At 45.6% G+C, this 25,865-nt stretch overlaps 1 protein-coding gene across 1 annotated transcript in view; it reads right to left on the bottom strand.

Annotated features, from left to right (window-relative positions):
- The window catches only part of ITGB5 (integrin subunit beta 5), a 123,211-nt gene extending 97,346 nt beyond the window's left edge, over window positions 1–25,865 (bottom strand). The window contains exons 1-2 of the mRNA XM_017855327.1: window positions 25,736–25,865; window positions 12,966–13,051 (exon numbers count right to left, since the gene is read on the bottom strand). Coding sequence (XP_017710816.1) covers window positions 12,966–13,051; window positions 25,736–25,805 — 156 coding nt within the window. The 5' untranslated portion in view covers window positions 25,806–25,865. The remainder of the gene's footprint in view (window positions 1–12,965; window positions 13,052–25,735) is intronic.

The raw sequence follows: 25,865 nt of genomic DNA, 5'->3' as shown, positions 1-25,865 counted from the left end.
TTGCCAGAAGTCTCACGTGAGTCAGCATCCCTTGACCACTTTGTTAGAAGCCAGACTGCTGGCAGAGGCACAAAAATCAGAGGAATGCACCATCCCTCAAGGTCTTAGATATCCTAGAACTACCCAATGCCCTTTAGAATCCTTGTAAAATTCAAGATTAAGAAGTCAGCCTGGTGTGGTGGCTCACACCTGTCATCCCAGCACTTTAAGAGACTAAGGCAGGAGGATTATTTGGGCTGGGAGTTCAATGCTGCAGTGAACTGCGATTGTGCCACTGCACTCCAGCCTGGGCAACAGAGCAAGAGCCTGTCTCAGAAAAACAAAAAGCAAACACAAAAAAGAACAAGAAGTCAAGAAGACACTGCAGTGTTTTTAAATAAGTAAAGCCAGATGTATTGTCCTAAGCCTATGGTATGTTTGTTTGTTTTCTGGGTTTTTCTTTTTTTAAATAATGATTTTTTTATTTGTGCACTAAATCCCCAAGGATCTTGCCTGTCAACAACCTCCAGGCCTACACCAAAGGTATAAGTGGCTCCATAAACACTTGTTGTGAAACAAGGTTAGAAAAATGAGTTTTCTGGCCAGACATGGTGGCTCATGCCACCATTTCAAGAGGCTGAGGCGGGAGGATCGCTTGAGCCCAGGAGCTCCAGGTTGCAGTGGGCTAGGATCCATGCCACTGCACTCCAGCCTGAGCGACAGTGAGACTTTGTTAAAATATATATATATATATATATATACACACATACATACACACACACACACACACACACACATATATTATTCTGGCCTTACATTTTTTTTTTTTTTTCTGAGACAGTGTCTTGCTCTGTTACCAGACTGAAGTGCAGTGGTGCAATGTCAGCTCACTGCAACCTCCGACTCCCTGGTTCAAGCGATTCTCCTGCCTCAGCCTCCCGAGTAGCTCGGATTACAGCCACGCGCCACCATGCCCAGCTAATTTTTATATTTTTAGTAGAGACAGGGTTTCACCATGTTGGCCAGGATGGCCTCGATCTCCTGACCTTGTGATCTGCCCACCTCGGCCTTCCAAAGTGCTGGGATTATAGGTGTAAGCCACCGCACCCGGCCTCTGGCCTTAGATTTAAAAGCAGAGCTTTCTAAATGGGGTTCCAGGTGGTCAAGCTTGACTCTCATATAGCAGTTGTAGTGAAGCAGTGAGAAGAAAAACACAGGGTTTGGAGAAAGGAGGGGTAACAGCCTGAGGGCCCTGCCAGTTTGGTTCTGCTGTCTTGAGCTGTCTGAAGTAGATGTCTAATTAGCTTTCCAGAGCTTGAAGAGCTCAGCGACTTGCCTGCCCAGTGCTTACTCTGCTAGAGAATCTCTGAATTTCTCACTGGCGAACTGAGCTTTGCTATCCAGCCCCTCTACTTCTGAGGAGCTGACTATACTTGTCCCAGTTCTGTTTGTCAAGGTGCACCTGTTTTGATCAGTCCAGTGCACAGCCCCACCACCAGGGTGGCAATGGAAGCATGGTCAGTCTCCTCAGAGTAATGGGAACCCCTGACACACCTCCTGCAGGTCTGGACCAGCTTACACTCTGGAATAGACCAGGACACAGAGGCAACCTGCTTCACCTAAGCAGGAGGCAGGTGCACAATTCCTTTAGGTTGGTCAATGAGATGATCCCCCCACTGCTGGGATACGTGCACTGGCAGTGAACTTCATCTGAGCTTCTCAACATCCTGCTCAAAGGGATTTTTGATGGACACTACCCATCATTGATCAAGGACTTGTACAGAGCCAAATGTATCTGCTGGGACCATCAGGAGACTTAAAGTCCAAATCATATTTCCCAGACCTGAAGAACTGTGAGGCAGCCAGGTAAGTGCCGATTATAACCCTAGTCGTGTCGTTGGCTTTCCCAGGTGCACGCTGTAGCAGCTCTGGGGCTTCTTTATTCTCCAGAATGTTAGGAGCAAAGCCCTCTTCATGCCCTTCATTGGTAGCGGCTTTCCCATGTTTCTCCTTAAAAACATTCTTCAGCTGAGGTTGTGATAAACCTCAGCTCCAGTGCATACAAGGCTTCCCTGAAGTTAGCTGCACCAACAACAAGAATCATGGGCTCCTGCACTGTCACCCGGTTGCCAGTGTGAAGACCACTATTAATCACATTAAAGCTGCAACTTGCAGGGTTGCACTGACTTCGGAAGTATAGACCGAGTCAGCAACATGATGGTACAACGGGAGTCCTATTCTCAGCAACTCCAGCTTTATAGACAGCAAAGGACACCCCATATGCCATGTGGACCAAAGTTAGATTTCTTCTCAGTGCCATGCATCTCTATTATCACTGTCAAAGTTCGCTTTCTTGCTACCTGGGTCAGATCATGTGGTTTTATTGATGTACTCAACAACTTTGAGACATCTTTACCTATATATCGAGTCCTGTCATTATTGTCCCAGAGCTCTAGGGACTCAGAGCCACTAGCTGAGGAACCACGGGGCAAGGCAGGTCTGAAGAAGCTTTTGAGGGTAAGACAGCAACCTTAACAGGGAAATTCCCCTAAGAGGTGAAGATCTCTTTTGGCACAGAGTCCAAAAAATTGCTGTGACTAATTTCTTTTGATTGATTTATTTTTGACCCGATAAGGAATGAGTAAGCCATAACTGATTTGTAGCTATAGGTTCTTGTTGCCCATGAAAAGGAACTGAGAGTGCTGCAGACCTCAGCAGAGGGAGTCAGGCCACAAGCCAAGAGCTTCGCCTATATTCCGTGTGTTCCTTTCTAAGTATTTTGTTTTATTTTAGTTTTGAGACAGAGTCTCACTCTGTCACCCAGGCTGGAGTGCAATAGTGCAATCTCAGCTCACTGCAACCTCCGCCTCCTGGTTCAAGTGATCCTGCTGCCTTAGCCTCCTGAGTAGCTGGGATTACAAGCATGTGCTACTATGCCTGGCTAATTTTTGTATTTTTAGTAGAGACGGCGTTTTGCCATGTTGACCAGGCTGGTCTCGAACTCCTGATCGTCATGGCCGCCCAAAATGCTGGGATTACAGGCATGAGCCACAACACCTGGCCTAGATATTTTAATTTTGAACAAGGGTAGATGCATATTTAAAGAGAAAAAAACAAAATGACAGAGACCAGGGGCATATCTAGTAATGGCTATGACCTTCCAGGTATACAAACATTATAAATCAGGAAAACGTCTCTTAACCGTTAGTAGTTTAAGGTAAAAAAACAAAAACAAAAAAAAAGCAAGAGAGAGAGAGAAAGAGAGAGAGAGAAAGAAAGAAAGAAAGAAAGAAAGAAAGAAAGAAAGAAAGAAAGAAAGAAAGAAAAAGAAAATGTCCCAAGACCTATATTTCTTTTTTTTTTTCTTTTTTTTTGAGATGGAGTCTTGCTCTGTCATCCAGGCTGGAGTGCAGTGACTCCATCTCGGCTCACTGCAAGCTCCGCCTCCCAGGTTCATGCCATTCTCCTGCCTCAGCCTCCCGAGTAGCTGGGACTACAGGCGCCCACCACCATGCCCGGCTAATTTTTTGTCTTTTTGGTAGAGCCGGGGTCTCACTGTGTTAGCCAGGATGGTCTCAATCTCCTGACCTCATGATCCACTGGCCTCAGCCTCCCAAAGTGCTGGGATTACAGGTGTGAGCCACCACACCCAGACCCTCAATATCTATATTTCTAAGCTCCAAATTCAATGAATACAGATGCCTCAAATCATAAAGACTTAGAGAAAAGGCAGACTCATGTTTAAGAAAATTCTCCTTCCTAAGCAAATTAATGCAGGCACAGAAAACCAAATACCACGTTTTCACTTATTAGTGGGACCTAAACATTGAGCACCCACAGACATAAACATGTGAACAACAGATACTGTGAACTACAGGGGTAGGAGGGTTTATGGGTTGAAAAACTACCTATTGGGTACTATGCTCACTACTTGAGTGCAATATGCCCATATAACAAACCTGCACATGTATCCTCTGACTCTAACATGAAAGCTGAAAAAAAAAAAAAAAAAAAAAAAAAAGAAAGTCCTCCTCACGTGAATGACATCCTGATGTCTGATGGTGTAACAGCTTCAGATCCCAGAAACCTGACACTCAAGACCTTCCGCCAGGTGTCAGACATAGCAAGTTCCAAGGGGAAGGGCCCTTGACTGTATCACCTGGTGCCATCCCCTGGCTTCCACAGGTGGGAAATCAGAAGTCCACAAGCCTAAGTTCACCCAGAAGTTGAAGTTCATCTGGCCCAGGCTTCTTGGGCCCAAATCCAGTGCTCTTTGCAGCATGTGTGTGCCTCCCATTTTAGCCAAGGCCACTGCCAAGTTCTGCAGCAGGAAATTAACTTTGGGCCCACAGATTCCATCCTTCTGAAGGGAGCATTTCTTTGCTGCCCCAGATACAGAGATCTGTTACCTACCAAACATGAGGGATAAATACCCTCTTGCAGAGAAACAGGTACAGAAGCACCTCAACCTATAGAAGAGGAGCGGCGACTTCATCTCAACAGGGAAAAATGGAAACCTTTTGCTTCTTGAACAAAAGGAACCCAAGCAAGAAGGATGGGCTTCTAACGGGCCACAACACAACTGCTTGCAGATGCTCCCTATGCTCTACGCTGGAAAAGATTCCCATACACAAACAAAGTATTGATCCCTGGTCTCCAGAAATGCCCTTATCAAACTCTCCAAAGGGGAAAAGCAGCAGAATGGGAACAGAAACTTGAAGTGTCCTTTGCAGCTTTTTTTTTTTTTTTTTTTTTTTTTTTTTTTTGAGAGACTGGGTCTCGCTCTTTCACCCGGGCTGGAGTGCAGTGACATGATCGCCACTCACTGCAGCTGCAACTTCCTAGGCTCAAGCTGTCTCCCCACCTCAGACTCCCAAGTAGCTGGGATTACAGGCAGGTGCCATCATACTCCACTGACTTTTTACTTTTTTTGTAGAGACCAGGTCTCACTATGTTGCCCAGGCTAGTCCACAACTCCTGGGCTCAAGCAATCCTCTCGCCTCAGCCTCCCGAGGTGCTGGAATTATAGGCGTGAGCCACCACGCCTGGCCTTTTGCTGCTTTTAGTTACTAAGTGGTAATAATATAAAAGAGAAAAGAGAGGTGTTTTAAACTTAGATTGTTTTTAGTTTGTTAGAACACTGGTGTTTGCAACTTATTGTAAGCCACCATGCTCACTCACCCCATCATCACTGTTACATGGAGGATAAGATGAGGTCTGCTACTTATTGTAACATGTAACACCTGACTCCATATATATTTTATTTTTTGTCTGTTTGTTTTTCAGATGGAATCTCGCTCTGTTGCCTAGGCTGGAGTGCAGTGGCGTGATCTCTGCTCACTGCAACTTCCGTCTCCTGGGTTCAAGTGATTCTCATGCCTCAGCCTCCCGAATAGCTGGGACTACAGGTGCCCACCGCTATGCCTGGCTAATTTTTGTATTTTTAGTAGAGATGGGGTTTCGCCATGTTGGCCAGGCTGGTCTCAAACTCCTAAGTTCAAGTGATCCAACCACTTCAGCCACCCAAAGTGCTGGGATTACAGGCACGGCCACCATGCCCAGCTCCCCTATATATTTTCTGCTAATCAAGATCTCTTACTCTGCAGTCAAGGCTAGTGCTCAATGGGTGCTTGGCTGTCCAGCATCACAGCAAGTGCATTCAGGTTCCTCTATGTCAGACCAGACATTACATTATTTGAGTGCCATCCTACCTACTATTGCTGAAGGCTAAAACTCTAAAAAGGCGAGGGTGATTGTTTTGGGGGAAAAGACAAATTCTTGTTTGTTTCTGAAACAGAGTAGAAGAGTTGAGGAACTGTAGGTCCTTGAACAAAAGGGCCAAGCAAGAAAGGAGGCCAGCATACCCAATCCCTGGGATGAAGAGGGAAGAAACAAACTGGGAAACAGGCAGAGAGCCCAGCGGAGAAGTGGACGCAGGCGGGAAGCTGGCTTCTTGCTGAGGCCGACCTTTCTGGCTGGCAAACGGCACGGCCTGGCCCCCTGACCAACCATGCCTGCAGCTCCAACTTGGCAGAACCCTCAGGGATGTGAGGAGAAGATAGCTGATGACAACCAAAATGTGTGTTGTGTGTCAGCAACACACTGTCATGTATACTTCCTGCCTGGGGGGATGGAGAAATCCCTCTACCAGCTTTCAATGGACTTATTTAATTCATTGAACAAATATTTATGAAGTGTCTACAATAGGCCAATATTATTTCTTTCATTTAGTCTGACCACAAGGAGATGTTCTTTAAAGAATCTATAGTTTATGTGAGCTGGATTTAATATTGATTCTTTTCATTTCAGTTGGCCCATCTTGCTTCCCAGCCTCTCACCTGTCTCCCTCCTCATGCTCCTACCTCCAATCCTGCTGATGCTTCATTGCTTCTTCTCCACATCTACTTCCCCAGGCAAAGACCACTCACCCCAGCCCAGAATTCACTAGTCTTCTCCCATGCCTGACCCCATTTCCACGCATCCAAATACTTCAGGCCTCATCGTTCTTCTCCCTATGGGAATTCAGCTCCACAGTGGTGGCCTTGCCTAACCTGGTCCTTCTCCCGGATTTCACAGCAGCCTGGTACTGCCCACAGCCACGCCATTTCACAGAGCCTCATATTCACACCCTGACAGCCTCCCAGCTTCTGCAAGCCCTAAATGCAATCTCTCTGCCTGTCTTTGCCTACTCTCTTGCTTTCCCCAAACCTGCTTTCTCACAGGGAGCACAGATCCCTAAGCCTTGCCCACTTCTCCCAAACCACTGTCCTCTTGCGAGTGACACGAGCGTAAGCTGCCAGTACACTGAGCCCATTCTCCCTTTCTTCTGGGGCACAAAGCTAGAGCAAGTCTCCCAGTTCTCATTGCAGTTAGGCATTGCCATGTGGCTGGATTTTAGGCAACAGTGTGAGTAGGAAGAATGTGGGCTACCCCTAGGCCCTGCCTGGAAAGCATCCACACACTCTCCTCCAGGCACATTCCTCAAGACAACTAGCTGGGTTGTAAAATTTACAATCTTAGAGAGGAAACAAAATGTCCATTTTAAAAAATGATGGACAAAATAGATCATAAATTGCTGGGGTTTGTTGTGTGTTGATACGGTTAGGCTTTGCATTCCCACCCAAATCTCATGTTGAATTGTAATTCCTATAATCCCCATAATCCTCATATATCAAGGGAGAGACCAAGTGGAGGTAACTGAATCACGGGGGTGGGTTCCCCCATGCTGTTCTCTTGATGGTGAGTGAGTTGTCCTGAGATCTGATAGTTTTATAAGGGGCTCTTCCCTCTTTGCTCGGCAATTCTCCTTCCTGACACCTTGTGAAGAAGGTGCATTGCTTCCCCTGTACCTTCCACCATGGTTGTAAGTTTCCTGAGGCCTCCCCAGCCATGCTGAACTGTGAGTCAATTAAACCCCTTTCCTTTATAAATTACCCAGTCTTGGGTATTTCCTTATAGCAATGTGAGAACACAATACATGTGTCTTAAGCTGTGCTATACAAACAGCACTATAAGTGGCTGAGAAGCAAGTGGCCAAGGCTGTCTAGGACAAGGTAGAGAGTGTGTTGCAGAGAGGCAGGGGCAGCGTGGGCAGGCCAAAACAGGCAGTGACCCACACATCCTGGTCTCAGAGTAGGAGAGAGTCTGGCGACTCTGGATATGAGGGCAAAGAGTAAATCTGAAACCCTCAGGTAAACCATGGTGAGAAAATAAAGGCGAGAGGCCAGGCACAGTGGCTCACTGTCTGTAATTCCAGCACATTGGGAAGCCGAGGCGAGAGGATCACTTGAGCCCGGGAGTTTAAGACCAGCCTGGGTAACACAGTGAGACCTGTTCTCTACCAAACAAGCAAACAAACAAAAAATCAAAACTTTGCCTGGGTGTTGTGGGATAGGCCTATAGTCCCAGCTACTCGGGAGGCTAGGGTGGGAGGATCACTTGAGTCTGAGAGATTGAGGCTGCAGTGAGCTATGATCACACCACTGCACTGCAGCCTGGGCAACAGAATAAGACCCTGTCTCCGAAAATAAACTAAATGATTAAAAATGAAAAAAAAAGTAAACAAAGGCAAGAGAACCAGGGCTGATGTGGCACAGAGCCAACTAAGAGAGAACCAGCAAGAGCACCATTCAGGGGATGGTGGGGAAGGACACTGGTAGACTCACGCATGATACCTACAGGAGGAGACAGAGTCAGAAGGCATGGAATTAGGTTACAAGGGATGTGAAATGCAGGGATAAGGAGTGCCCACGCCCACTTCAAGTAAAATAAGGGTAAGTCTTCATGGGATCTAGAGCAAGAGAATCCCCATGGAATGTGCCATGGGATTCATCCTCATAGGTTGGGAACCTGGCTCTCACTGGCTGTCTACTGGGCAGCAACCCTCAGTGTACACACACATCAAATGCTCATTACATCTTTGATGATGTCCTGGGATATATGGTTAAGAAGGCACCCAGCGACACTTACTCTGTCTTGCTAAGGAGTAGGGGTTGATCAAAACCATTCATGGCCAGGCATGGTGGCTCACGCCTGTAATCCCAGCACTTGGGAGGCAGAGGCAGGCAGATCACTTGAGCCCAGGAGTTTGAGACCAGCCTGGGCAACATGGTGAAACCCCAGCTCTACTGAAAATACAAAAATTAGCCAGGTATGGTGGCACATGCCTGTAATCCTAACTACTCAGGAAGCTGGGTGGGAGAATCACCTGGGACTGGGAGGCTGAGGCTGGAGTGAGCCATGATTCTACCACTGCACTCCAGCCTGGATGATGAGAGTGAGACCCTGCCATAAATAAATAAATAACCGTTCCCGAACTCTGCAACCTGGCTCTCTAAAATACATGCCCTGGGGAGAGGTTACCCCCAAAGAAGATGGGAAGCTGCATTCCAGGGCAGGGATCATAGGAATTTCTTCAGCTAAGACTGAGGCTTCCGATGAGCAGAGAGGCAGCCCAGTGGGCTAGACAGGGAACCCAAATGTGGGCTGGGGTGATAACAAGCTCCTAGGGACACCTTCATTTACTGTCAGCATCAGGAAGTCTGACTTGGGGAAGTACTAGCACAAGGAAGGAAGCTACTTAAAGTAAAAATGGACCTGGCTTCTGGATTTTCTAGCCACATGTCACTAGAAAATACTCATGGATGACAGTGGCAGCCATTCAGGAAGCTCAGCTAATCAGCCCCGTCCACAAGTCCTCCTATGCACTGATCTCATTTTACATTCCCAGTTATGCTGGAGGGTGGGAACTGTCACCTTCATTTTATATATCAAGAAATTAAATCATGGCAAAGCTGATTGAAACTTTGTTTTTTCTAAGTCCATGTCTTTTTAACAGTACTCTTACATCAAATACAAATTCCTGCCAGATTCTTGACTGGATACTGGGTATCCAAGATGAATAAAGCAGTTCAGTTTCTCAAGGAGGTGATGATTTAGTTGGTAACAGGCATGAAAACAAATCAAAACAAAAAGAGGTTATAAGTGCTAAAGAAGCACAGAGTACACGGAGACAAAAAGGTAGTCATGGCCTGCACCTAGCAGACAAACAATAAATAGCCATCCAGTGAAATCCTTTGAGCAACTACTATGTGTTAAGCACCATTCAGGAATACAGTAATGAAGAAAACAGATAGAACCCCTGCCCCAGCTGGGCATGGTGGATCACGCCTATAATCCCAGCACTTTGGGAGGCCGAGGTGAGTGGTTCATGAACGAGGTCAGGAGTTCAAGACCAGCCTGGCCAAGATGGTGAACCCCATCTCTACTAAAAATACAAAAACTAGCCGGGCGTGGTAGCACGTGCCTGTAATCCCAGCTACTCAGGAGGCTGAGGCAGAGAATTGCTTAAACCCAGGAGGCGGAGGTGGCAGTGAGCCGAGATCACACCACTGCACTCTAGCCTGAGCTACAGAGTAAGACTCCATCTCAAAAGAAAAGAAAAAAAAGAACCCCTGCCCCTAACACTCCAGTGGAGGGAGCTTACATTCTCATATCAAATGGATACACAAATGAATATACAGATGGATGGATGGATGGATGGATGGATAGACAGATGGAGACGATCAGGTACGCAGGTCGTTATGGAGTAGATGAGGTTGAACCGATTCTTTTTTTTTTTTTTTTGTCTTTTTTGAGACAGGGTCTTGCTTTGTCACCCAGGCTGGAGTGCCATGGCACAATCTCGGCTCACTACAGGTCCTCCTCCTGGGCTCAAGTGATCCTCCCACCTCAGTCCCCCAAGTAGCTGGGACTACAGGCATGCACCAGCACACCCAGCTAATTTTTTGTGTTTTTTGTAGAGATGGGGTTTCGTCATATTGCCCAGGCTGGTCTTGAACTTCTAAGCTCAAGCAATCCACTCACCTTGGCTTCCCAAAGTGCTAGGATTATAGGTGTGAGCCACTGCATGCTGGGCCTGAATTTTATTTTATTTTATTTTATATCATTTCATTTCACTTTATTTTGAGACAGAGTCTCACCCTGTTGCCCAGGCTGGAGTGCAATGGCCCAATCTCAGGTCACTACAACCTCTACCCCCCAGGTTCAAGCGATTCTCCTGCCTCAGCCTACCAAGTAGCTGAGATTACAGGCTCACGCCACCATGCCTGGCTAATTTTTTGTATCTTTAGTAGAGATGAGATTTCAACATATTGGCCAGGCTGGTCTCGAACTCCTGACCTTGTGATCCGCCCATCTCAGCCTCCCAAAGTACCAGGATTACAGGCGTGAGACACCATGCCTGGCCAAATTGATTCTTAAAAACAATAAAACAAGGTTATCAGTCAAGGAAAGGAGGGGCCGGGCATGGTGGCTCACATCTGTAATCCAAGCAATTTGTGAGGCCAAGGCAAGAGACTCATTTGAGGCCAGGTGTTTCAGACAAGACTGAGAAACAGAGAGAGATCCCATCTCTAAAAGATGTTTTTTAAATTAGCCGAGCACAGTGGCGCACACCTGTAGTCCCAGCTACCTGGTAGCTGAGGTGGGAGGATTGCTTGAGCCCAGAAGATGGAAGCTGTAGTGAGCTACGATTGCATCACTGTATTCCAGCCTGGGTGACAGAGCAAGACCCTGTCTCAAAAAAATAAAAAATAAAGAAGGAAAGAGGAAGAAAAAGCCAGCAAGGCTTTCTGGGGAGAGGAGCAACACGGGGAAGATCAGGCAGGGTTCTCAAGCTGAGTTCTCTGGGGATCTGCAGGTGGTTCCCTCTGGCTAAATTTCGGGTCAGACAAGAGATGATGGCAGGAGGAAGGCAACAGACCACAGAGCAGGTCTCTATTGACCTGCCCTGCAGGTCATAGAGAACAAAAGGAAGATTTTAAAGAAGGGTGATAACAAAGATGGTACAATTAATCACAAATATGATTAAAGGTTTATATGTTGGAAAGATTCCTCTCTCAAAGTAAACTGAGAACTCCCAAAGTTTTAAAATGACATTTTAGAGAGTTCATATAGCAAGCAAGAGGCCATATAGTCTGGAGGGAAAAGCTTGGGCTCAGAAGTCAGATTAAAACCCCAGCTTTGGCACACTTGCATGACGTTGAGTGAGTCACTCTACTGCTCTGAGCCTCATATTTTCATCAATAAAACAAGTGTATTACACCCACCTGACAGAGCTGTTGTGAGAATCAGAGATATTATATGATGTACAAAAGATATGACATCTAGTAAGGTCCCCACGTGATCATTTTTAGCCATCATAAGTTAAAGGAATCCCCAGACCTCTGAGGCAGCCATGATGGAGACTAACCCAGCCTCCCGAGAGCCATCTCTTGGTCCTCCTGACAGGGATCACACACTGAGTTGCAGACTGAGCCAGTCCAAAACAGCAAGTCCTGGGTTTTTTTTTTTTTTTTTTTTTTGAGACGGAGTCTCGCTCTAGCCCGGGCTGGAGTGCAGTGGCCGGATCTCAGCTCACTGCAAGCTCCGCCTCCCAGGTTTACGCCATTCTCCTGCCTCAGCCTCCCGAGTAGCTGGGACTACAGGCGCCCGACACCTCGCCCGGCTAGTTTTTTGTATTTTTTAGTAGAGACGGGGTTTCACCGTGTTAGCCAGGATGGTCTCGATCTCCTGACCTCGTGATCCGCCCGTCTCGGCCTCCCAAAGTGCTGGGATTACAGGCTTGAGCCACCGCGCCCGGCCAAGTCCTGGGTTCTTTTACAAATAACCTTAATGGGGCACTTTTACATAGTGGGTTTGTGACCCAGAAATTTCCTTCAAGACACGAAATTCAGAAATCAATCATTTTCCGATTAGTCCACCAAGTTACATTTCTTTCCCTCCCTCCTTCCTCCCTCCCTCCCTCTTTCTTTCTTTCCTGATTTATTTAGTAGAGATAGAGTCTCTATGTTGTCCAGGCTGGACTCAAACTCCTGAGCTCAAGCCTCAAGCAATCCTCCTGCCTTGGCCTCCCACAATGCTGGCGTGAGCCACAGTACCCAGCCCACATTGCTTTATGGTATCAATAGCCTAACATTGTTCCAAACCTGTATCTCTTTCTAAAAGGCTTAAAGAAATGGCAGCCACTATTTTTAAATAAAATCATTCCATAAAGGCTAATTCCTAATATTTACTCTCAAGTAAGGACACTAAGATGAGTGGCCTCCACCGACATGCCACCCATCTAGATATGTTTTGAATCATCATGCAGCAAACTAGATTCACAAGCTCAGGTCTTCTAGTGTTCTTATACCAAAGATCAGAAAACTACAGATGAATCCTAATTGGTTTCCAAACAAAAGGGAAGGAAAGTCTTGTTTCCCTAAAACAGGATTAGCATTCCACACTATCAAGAAACCCAGTTTATCTTATTGTCTCATAAACTTGGATTTGTCATTGCTCTGGCCTGACGGGGAAGAGGCAGCTTACAGAATCTGCACAGGATTTTTAGGTACAGTAAACTGGTGTGTTGTGGTGTTGCCCCCTCCTCACCCTCACCCTTGCAACATTCCTTCCCTTCTTTCTCCCCTCCCCCACTTACATACCTCTTTGGAGCACCAGGCACATTTTGGGTGGATTAGCAGACATTCTTCACATGAAGTAGCACTTCCACTAGTGCATATGTTGAGACCTTTAAAGCAAGATAAAGATGCACTAATTAGTTCCTGGCTATAAATTTCATGGATCAGGCCTTTGAATAAGTTGGGAGAATTACTTCCTTCTTTAACAGGAGGCCTCTCTGAGTCTAAAGGGTGCAGGTCCCGTTGCTAATTGCAGGTTAAGGCTCATTTGCTGAGGCTGAACATTGAGGTTCTGAAGCATTCACCAAACATGCATGCTTGTGTTAGCAACTTCCATTTCTTCTGCTAGACCCACTTGGATTCTCATTTTCCCCATAACTCAGCAAATCCTCTCTTTCTGAGAGAGAACAAGAAAGGCCCCTTTACACTTAGTCTATCCAAAATGACAAAAAAGTAAAAAAAAAAAAAAAAAAAAAGGAAAGAAAAAACAATACATTGGTTTTATTCAGGATTTTTTTTACAAAAAGAAAATTCTAAATCAAATACTCTCACATCAAAATTTACAGTATACTGAAAGAAACCATGTATCCCAGGAACACAATGTTGAATTAAGATAGAGGAAATCCATTGATTCAACATATCTATTAATAGGTCAAATTAAAAAAAAAAAAAAAAAAAAAAACCAAGGCTGGGCATGGTGACTCACGCCTATGATAATCCCAACATTTTGGAGGTGAAGGCGGGAGGACTGCTTGAGCCTAGGAGGCTGAAACCAGTCTAGGCAAAGTAGGATCCCTGTCTCTAAGAAAAACAAAATTTCACCAGGTGTAACAGTACACACTTTGAGCCATGATCGTACCACTGCACTCCAGCCTGGGCAACAGAGGGAGACCCAGTCTCAAAAGCCAAAAAAAGAAAAAAGAAAAGAAAGAAAGAAAGAGAAACTGAAGAAGACCCCCAAAATGGAAAGATATCCTGTGCTCATGGTTTGGAAGAATTAATATTGTTAAAATGTCCATGCTATCCAGTCTAAAATTTAATTCACTTTTATCAAAATCCCAATGTCATTTTCACAGAAATAGAAAAAAAAAATCCTAAAATTTTTATCAAACCACAAAAGTTTGTATGAAACCCAAATAGTCAAAACAACCTTAAACAAGAAGAACAAAGGTGGAGGCATTATATTGCCTGATTTCAAAATACACTACAAAGCAACTGTCATTAAAACAGCATGGTACTGGCATAAAAACAGACATATAGACCAATGGAACAGAATAAAGTGCCCAGAAATAAATCCAGGCATTTACAGTTAACTGATCTTCAACAAAGTTGTCAAGAACACACAATGGGGAAAGGCTAGTCTCTTCAATAAATGGTTTTGGGACAACAAGATATCCATATACAGAAGAATGAAACTGAACCTTTATCTCACACTATATTTAAAAAACCAACTCAATATGGTTTAAAACCTTAAATGTAACACCTGAAATGTAAACGAAAACATATGAAAAAAGTTCTCTGACATCACACTAGGCAATGAGTTTTGGAATATTATCCCAGAGGCACAGGCAACAAAAATGTAAATAGGCAAATGGAATTGTATCAAACTAAAAAGCTTCTGCACAGCAAAGGAAACAATCAACAGAGTAGGGAAACAACCTACCATATGCGACAGAATATTTGCAAACCATACATCTGATAAATGGTTAACACCCAAATACATAAAGAATTCAAACAACTCACTATTAATAAAACAAATAACCCAATTAGAAAAATAAGCAATGGGCCAGGCACCGTGGCTCACTCCTGTAAGTCCAGGCATTGTGGCTCACACTGCGGCTCACTTTAGGAGGCTGAGTTGGGCAGATCACCTGAGGTCAGGGATTCTAGACCAGCCTGGACAACATGGTGAAACCCTGTCTCTACTACAAATACAAAAATTAGCTGGGTGTGGTGGTGCACCCCTGTAATCCCAGCTACTCGAGAGGCTGAGGCACAAGAATCACTTGAATCCACGAGGCAGAGGCTGCAGTGAGCCGAGACAGCGCCACTGCACTCCACCCTGGGCAACAGAGCAAGACTCTGTCTCAAAAAAGAAAAAAAAAAAAAGCCAGTGCTAGCAAGAATGTTGATAAAAGGGAACCGGGGGAACTTTGTACACTGTTGGTGGGAATGTAAATTAGTACAGCCATTATGGAAAACGACATGGAGGTTCCTTAAACCAGAACTACTACATGTTCCAGCAATTCCACTGCTGAGTATATAACCAAAGAAAATGAAATCAGTATGTCAAAGACATACCTGCACTCTCATATTCCTTGCAGCACTATTCATAACAGCCAAGATACGGAATCAATAGACAGAGGTTCCTTAAACCAGAACTACTACATGTTCCAGCAATTCCACTGCTGAGTATATAACCAAAGAAAATGAAATCAGTATGTCAAAAACATACCTGCACTCTCATATTCCTTGCAGCACTATTCATAACAGCCAAAATACAGAATCAATAGACAGATGAATAAAGAAAATGTGATATTTTTAAAAAGTGGTATATACATACAATGAAATCTATTCAGCCTTAAAAAATTGAGAAAATCCTGTCACTTGTGACAACATGGATGAACCTGGAGGATACTATTAAGCCAGGCACAGAAAGACATACTGCATTATGTCACTTATACGTGGAATGGGAAAAAAAAGAACTCAGAAAAACAGAGAGTAAAATGGTGGTTGCCATGGCTGGTGGGGTGGAGGTGGAATGGAGAAAGAGGAGATGGTTAAAGGGTACAAAGTTTCATTTAGAGAAAATGAATAAGTTCTGGAGATCTATTGTGCAGAATGGTGACTACAGTTAATAACAATGTATTGTGTACTTGAGAACTGCTAAGAGAGTAGATCTTAAATACTCTCATCACATACACACACAAAGATAACTATGGGAGGTGATGAATATGTGAATTAGCTGGATTGTAGTAATCACTACAAATGTATACATATAATAAAACATCAAATCACATACTGTAAATATATACAATTTTTATTTGTCAACTATACCTCCATAAAGCTGGAAAAGAAAAGAAACATTTAAAAGTAAAAGAGAAGAAATGCCAAAATAGGGGTTAAAAAAAAAACCAATATCTTGCAACTGGAACATTTCCCTAATTTGCTAATTTTAACTCCCTGCTTCTCCTTTGTCACCAGCAGTAAAAACTCACAGAAATCGCGAATGGCAAAATTGCTGACTGGGAGAGAGGTGGGTGCAGGAGGTAGTGGGGAAGGAAGCTTTATCATGTCACCCCAGGGACTTTAGAAGGAAGAAATACCAATCGGCATAAGGATGGTAGCTGGGACAAGACGGGAGGGAGAAACAGGCAGAACCTGAGAGGCTAGGAAGAAAGGAACAGAGGCTTTGAGAGCCCACAGCGGGTGCGAACAAAGGTTTCCACCAGCCCTAACCCTGAACCCTAGGCCTCCTCATCCTTATCTACCTCACCCAGGGAGGCCTGCAGCAGGAGGCTCTGGTGCTGCTGGGACCCACCTACCATGCCTGACCTCACTTCAGCAGGAAAAGCCATCCCAGGCCCAAATGAGGACCAAGAAGGTCTGAGAACACAACCTACTGGGAAGTTGGACCTGCCTGTGTATGTACTGACAAACTCCTTCTAATTTTAAATGAATTCACTCACTCAATGAGTTTTCTTTTCTTTTCTTTTTTAGATTTCTTGTTTGTTTTTTGTTTGTCTGTTTGAGACAGGGTCTGGCTCTGTTGCCCAGGCTGGAGTGTAGTGGTGTGATCATAACTCACTGTAGCCTGAAACTCCTGGCCTCAGGTGATCCTCCCACCTCAGCCACCCAAGTAGCTGGGACTACAGATACACACCACCACACCTGGCTGGTCTCAAACTCCTGGGCTCAAGTGATCCTCCTGCCTGGGCCTCCCAAAGTGCTAGGATTACAGGCATGAGCTACCACACCCGGCTCACTTAGTGATTTTCAAATAGGCACTTAAGCCTTTAAAAACAAAAGTGTGTGCAGGAAGAGTTGCAAAATGCTAGTCCAATTTTTTGGTCAAATCCCTGTACCTGTCGGCAACCACTATCTGCAGGGGAAAAGAAACAAATCTAGAATAAAAGTAACTTTGCTTCTCCTCTCCTCAACCTTATCAAATACAAACTCAGGCTCTTGAGGTATATCCTTTTCTTTGATATATAAAATCATTTCCATAAAATCATGAAATTATAGTACCTTGGGGCTAGGATTGTTTTAAGATGAGCTAGTCAAGTTGTCTCTTTTTATAGATGAAAATGTAAGATAACAAGAGTATGTGACTTGAAACAAGGAGCCCTATCTACAAAAAAGAGGTCAGATGGGGTCCTCGCCAGCAAGTGCCCACATGGGATGCCTGCCTGGGGGTCCCTCTGCCATCTTGGATGTAGGGCTAGTGTGGCTTGCTGAGCTCTAGGGTCCTCTGGAGATCCGTAACAGCCCCTTCATCAGAAAGGAATTTGAGGTCAAAGGCTTCACTTAGGACTCTGATCAAAGCCACATACTTTTTTTTTTTTTTTTTTTTTAAAGATAGAGTCTTGCTTTGTTGCCCAAGCTGCAGGGTCATGATCTTGGCTCACTGCAACCTCTGCCTCCCAAGTAGCTGAAATTACAGGCATATGCCACCACACCTGGCTAATTTTTGTATGTTTAGTAGAGATAGGGTTTCAGCATGTTGGCCAGGCTGGTCTTCTGACTTCGACTCCTGACTTCAAGTGATCCGCCCACTTCAGCCTCCCAAAGTGCTGGAATTACATACGTGAGCCTGAGCCTCCGCACCCAGCTTCAAAGCCACATACATTTACAAACAACACTTTATAATTACCAGAGCCTCATCACTGAGCTCCGGGAACTTGGGCTAGAGGTCCAGGGCTCAGTACAATAAGAGCTCCTCAATTCTGACCCACATCAGACTGAGCTCTAGTCTTCTGGTCCAGCAACCTGAAAGCCCTTACTGAATATTAGACACAATACCAAAGAAACTCAAAGGATGTGATAGTCACCTGGTATGAAAACATCATGAACAACTGTAAAACAATTTATCATATGGCAATATTAACTGTTTCTGTTATTATTAAATATTCACATAGAAAAGCAAAGTTGTTTGTACTCAAAATGATTGCCCTAAAATTCGGTTGATGTTGGGACAAATTCAAATTCAAGAAACTCTGCACTCGACACACCCTAAATGCTGAGCACTGGACTGAGGGGATGCTAGAGATGCACAGGTGAATGACCTACCAGCCCTTGATGTCCAGGAACTCATAGGGTGCCGGGTACCAGGTACCAGACAGGCACTCCAGGATCCTAAACCACAGGCTGTGTGCTGATACGTGTAGTGTCAGACTCACTCCCTTTAGCATCTCTCCTCTCTCCACCTATTAATATTTCAGAGAGTTTGGACTTTGCTGGATGAGTCACTTGGCACCAATAAGCACTTTGAAAAGGAAGGAAGCAATGAATAAAAAACTAAACACTCAGAGTTCACAAATGTCAGTGTTAGGTCTAGGTCATGGAAACAGGAACTAGCAGCCCAGACGATAGCCACATCTCATCTTCGTTGCTGTTTGCATAGTGACTATTCCCAGCTCAGTGGCAACTCCCTGTATCTCTTTTGCTTCACATCTCTGAAGCCTAGTGTTTATTGCAAACCGTAATCTAAAAATATGTTCTTCCAAAACCCACTGACTCACCCCTGTGTTTCATCAGTCATCCAAGGAGCCACTACATCCGGTTGATCATTCCTTTCAAGATGCAAGAAATGTTTATCCTAAGCCAACCCTTCCTGTCTGCAACCTCTAGCCCCAACAGCCCAAGCCAGGCCCTCTGGTCTAAATTCCTGCCATAGCCTCCCAGCTGGCCTCCTTCCATTCAGCCTCTCTCCACTTCTGTACACCCCATGAGTCCAAGGTCAGACAACTACTACTAAAACATACATCTGCAGTTGGAATTTCCTGATCCAAAATATTCCGTGGGATAACAGAAGTGAATACAGAAGCTGAAATGGCCTTTCTGCCTTGAAGTTGGCAATGCCCTGGAATGCTTCTCCCCACACCCTGAACCAGGCCCTCACATTTGTCACACAATGGACAAAACAGTCCCAGTATAGACTCTAGCAACTAAATAGCCATATGTCTAAATGTTACCATGAAATGCAAATATGCCCTAGGAAGGTTCTATCCCAGCAGTTCTCCTTCTAGACTGCCTTTATGAACATCAGACATCTGCACAACACTCAACAATACCAGCCTTACAGATCTGACTTCTATTTTTAAAGCACCAATTCATATAATGGAGTGCTATACAGCTATAAAGAAAGAATGAGCATGCTCTCTGTATTGACAGGAAGCTTACCCCAATACATTGCTAAGTTAAAAATAAAAAGCAAGATATATACTGTGTTTTGTGCTGCCTCTGAATAAAAATGAAAGAGGGATATTTGTAACACATACATAGAAACCCTCAGGATACATAAGAAAGCTTAGTAGCTTTATAATAGGAATTATATAGGCATAATCTGTTTAGGAAAGGGGGTCACAGAAATATCCCGCACTGATGGGCAGCAAGAAAGACAGACTTCTCACTTGATGAGTTATATTTTTAAAAATTATAGGACTATATTACCTATCAAAAGGTTTTTGTTTTGTTTTGTTTTGTTTTTAAGGTAATTGATTACCTCTATGTTCTTCTTCCAAAACCACCTAACTCTGTCTAATCATGGGAAAAACAGCCAAATCCCAAGAGGAGGATGATCTACAAAATATCTGACCAGTACTTCTTAAAACTGTCAAGGTCATAAAAAACAAGGAAAAGACTGAGAAACTGTTACAGCCATAGGAACCCAAGGTGACATGACAACTCAATGTATTGTGGTATCTTGGATGGGATTCTAGAACAGAAAAAGGACTTAGGTAAACACTAAAGAAATCTAAACTGATGGACTTTAGTTAATAATAACATATCAATATGATTCATTAATTATAATAAAGGTACCATACTAACGTAAGATGTTAATAATAGGCAAAACTGAGTGTGAGGTAGATGGGAACTCTTTGCACTACCTTCTCAATTTTTCTGGATTTCTCAATTCTTAGAAGGCTTTTTTAAGGGCCGGGCACACTGGCTTACTTCTGTAATCCCAACACTTTGCAAGGACCAGGTGGGAGGAGCAATTGAGCCCAGGTAGTTCAAGCTGCAGTGGGCCATGATCACGTCAATGCACTCCAGCCTGGGTGACAGAGCGAGATTCTGTCTTTTAAAAAATAAATTAATGAATGATAAAAGAGACACCTGGCACAGTGGCTCATGCCTGTAATCCCAACACTTTGGGAGGCTGAGGCAAGCACATCACCTGAGGTCAGGAGTTCAAGACTAGCCTGGCCTACATAGTGAAACCCCATCTTTACTAAAAATACAAAAAATTAGCCAGGCATGGTGGCTCATGCCTGTAATCCCAGCTACTTGGAAGGCTGAGGCAGGAGGATTGCTTGAACGTTGGAGGCCGAGGTTGCAGTGAGCTGAGATCACACCACTGTACTCTAGCCTGGGAGACAGAGAGAGACTCTGTCTCAATTTTAAAAAAAAAAACCTTTACATATGTACTTTTTCTTTTCTTTTTTCCTTTCTTTTTTATTTTATTTTGAGATGGAGTCTCACTCTGTTGCCTAGGCTGGAGTACAGTGGTTTGATCTTGATTCACTGCAGCCTCTGCCTCCCAGCTACTCAGGAGGCTGATGCAGGAGAATTGCTTGAACCTGGGAGGCAGAGGTTGCAGTGACCGGAGATTACACCACTGCACTCCAGCCTGGGTGACAGAGTGAGACACCATTTAAAAAAAAAAAAAAAAAATCCTGACACATTCCAACAGAATCTCTTTCTCCCAGGATGTTTCTTCCTAGCAAGCCACATGCATAGTCCCTGACTTCAAAGCTAGCTGTAGAAGGCAACAGGGAGTTGAGGACGGGATACATCGCCCTCTTCACTTCCCAATTACCAAGACTCAGGTTCATCCATTATTCAATCAACAAATATGTGCCTGGTGCTGTTCTAGGCATGGAGGATACAGAGGTAAATAAACCCAACAAGACTCCCTTATTCCCAGAGCTCACATCCTGGCTGGGGGAGAATTCTACTTAGGGGAAATAGTGAGTAAGATATGTAGTTACATTAGATGGTGATGAGTGCTAAGGACAAAAATTAAAGAAGGAAAGCAGATAAAAAGAACGCGGGATATAGGGAGAAGGTTGCAGTTTTAGCTGGGAGCGGCCAGGGAAAACTTGGCTGAGTAAGAGACGCTAAGAAAAGGGTTGCAGGGTGGAGGAAGCCGGTCATACAGATATCTTGCAGGAGAGTATTCCAAGCAGGGAGAAGGGCTGCCATGGGAGCATGACTGGCACGCTGGAGGGACAGTGGGAGGCCCATGCTGCTAGAGCAAAGGACTTGAAGGGAAAGTGGTGAAGGGAAGTCAGTGGAGAGTTCGTGGAGCCTGGCAGGACTCTGGGAAATCATTTGAAGGTTTTAAGCAGAGAGACATGATCTGACTTGAGTTGGATCTCAGGATCACTCTGAGTAAGAGTTGAGAATAACTAAAGGGAACAAGTTGCAGAAGTAGGTCCCGGCTCTGCAAGAGATAACCAGCTCTGAAAATGTCTGGCTGGAGTTGGGGAGGGAATCCTATGAAGAGAGGGCAGGGTACCCTGCAGTACCTTCAAAGCATCAGCCTTAGGGGATGAGTCAAGCCTGTCTTGAAGCAAACTTTTCACCATGAGGCCCGGGAAGCAAACCCTGCATTCAACGGAAGCAAGAAGCTTCAGAAACAAATGGGCGTCTCTAAATAAAGCATTCCTTTACATTTATAGAGGCCATTAATCCCATTCGAACCGGAAAGAAGGAAAACAAACCACGGCAGTCAGTTCTCCAAGGCCCTCGGCTCCAGCCAACTGGAAATACCTGTGAAAAGAGACCCTATCCCATTAACCCAGCTGCACACTGCCATGTGAAAGGGGCCCTATTATTTAAGGAGTGTGTAATTGTCCCACATTACTGATATCGTTAAAGCATCTCAGAATATTTCCATGGCCAGGCTGAAGAAGAAAAAGTAGTTACCAGGGCACGCAGGCACAAAAGGCCTTTTGCCAAACTACTTAGATATTTTAATTCCCCGTTGCCTCAGTAGCTAAATAGGCATGGAGAACAAGCAGGCGGGGAATACTAATTAGAGCTAATTAGACCCTGCCCTCTTCTGCCTCAATCCCCTTTATAAAAAGCTCCCCCAACTCAAGGATGATGGAGTTAAAATGTAAATCCATAGGATAAACAGCAGTCTACAGACCAAACCCACTGTTTGTATTTCATTGTCCTGTCAGCTCTAAACCTGTGCCTGGTTACCTACAGAGAGCTGCAGATGCAGCCAAATTCCAACAACCCCATCCCAGACCACAGGAAATGTGGTAGGGGGTGGGGGGTAGAGGAAGGGTGCTGCCAACATGAGTCCACTAAATAAAACAAAGGGCTGTCTTAGGATGTGCAGAGCATTCACTAGAAGAACATTTGATTGCTTTTTTAAAAAAAGAAATGGAATGTGATGGCACACATAATTCCAGTGGTGTTGCAGGATCCTCTTTATAAGATGGTGCTCCTCTCTCTCTCTTAGCAAAGGCAGCGTGGAAAAGCCTCACCTCAGTGAGACCCCTGGTTTTGGGGGAAGACCACGTCCTAGGATTCTGTCTGAAGCTCTCAGCCATAAGATAATAAAGAGAACAGGAGATAGCCCTTGGTGGGGACAGGAGGGGGTTGTCAGTCAGCCAGGGACTTGTTCGAAATGAGCCCCTGAAACCTAAGGTTTCCTGCTGGAAATCCGAACCGAGATGAAAGAGAGGTTAGAGCAGCAGAGAGCCACTCAACCACTGGTCCAGGAACACCCAGGCAGGCATGGCCCTGAGGGTCATCTCTTTCTTTTCTCTGAATAACTAAGTTTTTTTCTTTCAAATAATAATGTTCCTAGTAGCAATACAGAAACACACCCTGAATAAAGTACCTGTAGTGCTTCAAGAAAAAAAAGAAGGGAAGGGAAGAAATAAAAAAGAGAGAGAGAATGTTGAAGTTAATTCAGCAACACTGAGAAACTAGGAGAAATCACACAGATGTGAGTCAACCTCTGATAACCCTAAGAAGCTTCAGAGCCCTGAGAGGTAGGCAGCAAGTTCTGGAGGCCAGTGCTATGGCTTGCTCCACCACCACCACCACCATCACCAAAACCTGTAGTCAAAGAGATGGGCAGAGGCCGGGTGTGGTGGCTCAAGCCTGTAATCCTAGCATTTTGGGAGGCCGAGGAGGGCGGATCACCTGAGGTTGGGAGTTGGAGACCAGCCTGAACAACATGGTGAAACCCCATCTTTACTAAAAATACAAAATCAGCCAGGCGTGGTGGTGCATGCCTGTAATCCCAGCTACTCAGGAAGCTTGGGCAGGACAATCGCTTGAACCTGGGAGGCAGAGGCTGTGGTGAGCTGAAATCATGCCACTGCACACCAGCCTGGGCAACAAGAGCGAGACTCTGTCTCAAAAAAAAAAAAAAGATGGGCAATGGGAAAACGGGACCCCAAAAGATTTGCAAATGAACCACCATGCTCAGTGCTTCTCTCTTCCCTAAGCTGAGTCAGGTAGGACAGAGGGCACTGGACCAAAAGCCATGGTCCCTGGTCCACCACTCCTGACCCAAGTAGAGGGGAAGGGCAAGTCACTTCCTTCCTGAGCCCATATGAGAAAATGGACATCACCATGAAGATGTACATGAACTTTGAAAAAGAGAAAGCATGATGCAAGTGGAAAATAATGTATTTTTAGAAATTATTTGCAGCCAGGCATGGTGGCTCACACCTGTAATTCAAGCACTTGGGGAGGCCGATGCGGTTAGATCACCTGAAGTCAGAAGTTCAAGACCAGCCCAGCCAATATGGTGAAACCCTGTCTCTACTAAAAATACAAAAATTAGCCTGGTATGGTGGTGGCACCTGTAATCCTTGCTACTTGGGAGGCTAAGCCAGGAGAATCGCTTGAACCTGGGAGGTTGCAGTGAGCACAGACGGCACCACTGCACTCCAGCCTGGACGACAAGACTGAAACTCTGACTCAAAAAAAAAAAAAAAAAAAAATTATTTGCAACTGGAAATTATTATTATAATTCTGTTTGTCAGAATTACAGAATGTCAAGCTGGAGAGGAACTTAGAAGCCATCTCCTTTGGCAGTTTCCAAACTTTTGGATTTCAAAGAAAACTAAGATTTAAAACAAAACAAAAGAAACAAACAGAAAAGAGAAGGGGAGCTTCACATAGGCTTGCCAGATTTTCTTATTTTGCCAAAATTAAACACTACTAACATTATTAAAAGTATTAAAAGAAAATGTTCCCACCAAAAAAGAAAAAGTGCCTAATTTCAAACTAAAGGAAAGTCCTTGTGGAGCAGGGGAGCGTTCACAACAATACATTCCTGTGTGATGTGGGCTACATCTTCCTTCTGCTCGCTTTCCCAAGGGACCCATGAAACTATCCGTGATGGGCACTGGCTGCCGGATGGGTGTCTGGAATCCACTCATCTACTCTCCAAGCTCTGGAGTGATTATTTTCCCATTTAAAACAAAAAACAAAAACCTTGCTACAGTATTAAGTTTGAATTAGGGTCTGAACGAAGTTGTTGTTTGCTCAGACCCCTCCTCCGCTCTTAAACCTAAACCTCCACTGCCTACATGTAAATGAGACACCGTGGGGGAACAGTCCTCCCCTCGGGCAGCCAGGCAACCACTTGGCTCACAAGAGCAATCAAGTATCTCTGGCTCCAAAGTGAATAGAGCACTATTATTTCCTAAAGGAAGGGAGAAAGTCCGCATCCCAAACAAGTGCATCCTTCCTCGAGGGCCTCCGAACTGGCACGTCCAGTCATCTCCCAACCCTGAAAACTTAAGAGCAGGTAACCGAGGGATCCTCGCACCGCCGCCAGCCCATGGCAGCGTCGGGCTAAGGCAATCTCCACAGCCCCTGTCCTCTACTCCAGAATCGGTCACAGTTAGGGGAGTGGGAGGCTCCGAGCGTGTGCAAATCGCGGGATAAAGTAGGGCAGAAGGAATCTAATAGGGAAGTCCCAGGTGGGGCTGTGGTTTGGGACGCGGGTGCCCCCTCGGGTTTGCGGTGGCCTAGGCGAGGCGGAAGCAGGCGGGGTGGGGTGGGGAAGTGGGTCTGCATCTTCAAATGAAGGCGGCTAGCCTAGGCGCAGAGAACTCCGGGATTCGCTGTGGGCCCCGTGCACCCTCAGTCCCAGGAGGCGAGCCCTCAGGAGTGGAGGTGGCCCTGGGCTTTGGCTGGGGTTTCGAGACTCCCTTGCTTCCCCGGGAACAGGACACCGGCGGCATGCCCCCCAGCAGCCCGCCCGCTCCCGGCCGGCCACAAGGACCGCTTTGTGCCCGCCAACGGAGAGCCCGGGCCCCAAGGCAGGGCCGGCGGCGGTCCTCCCCGTGCCCTAGGCGCAGGGCTGGCGGGCTAGGTCAGCAGGCCGGCCAGGCTGTTTACACAGGAAGGGAAGCTCCTCCTCAGCCCGGGAGCGGACAGGAGATTCACGACGGCCCCGCGGGGCTGTACCCCGGCGACGGGTCCATCCACCAGGAGTGCCCTGAAGGCGCCCTCTGCCCTCAGGCACTGCCTGCGGCTGTGTGCGCGACAAAGTTTCTCTGAGCGCCGTGGGCGGCGCGGCTTACCTGCAAGCCCGGGCAGGAGCGCGCAGAGCCCCAGGAGGCAGGCGTACAGCGGCGCCGGGGCCCGCGGCATGGTGGGGCGCCTCCCTCAGCGGCGGCGCGGTCGCTGCACTCCGCGGGGGCCGGTGGCCGG

The sequence above is a fragment of the Rhinopithecus bieti genome, unplaced genomic scaffold (genome assembly GCF_001698545.2).
Source record: "Rhinopithecus bieti isolate Rb0 unplaced genomic scaffold, ASM169854v2 scaffold_39586, whole genome shotgun sequence".
Lineage (NCBI taxonomy): Eukaryota > Metazoa > Chordata > Mammalia > Primates > Cercopithecidae > Rhinopithecus > Rhinopithecus bieti.
The sequence above is the reverse complement of the archived record's forward strand: the minus strand, read 5'-3'. Positions and strand labels throughout refer to the sequence as shown.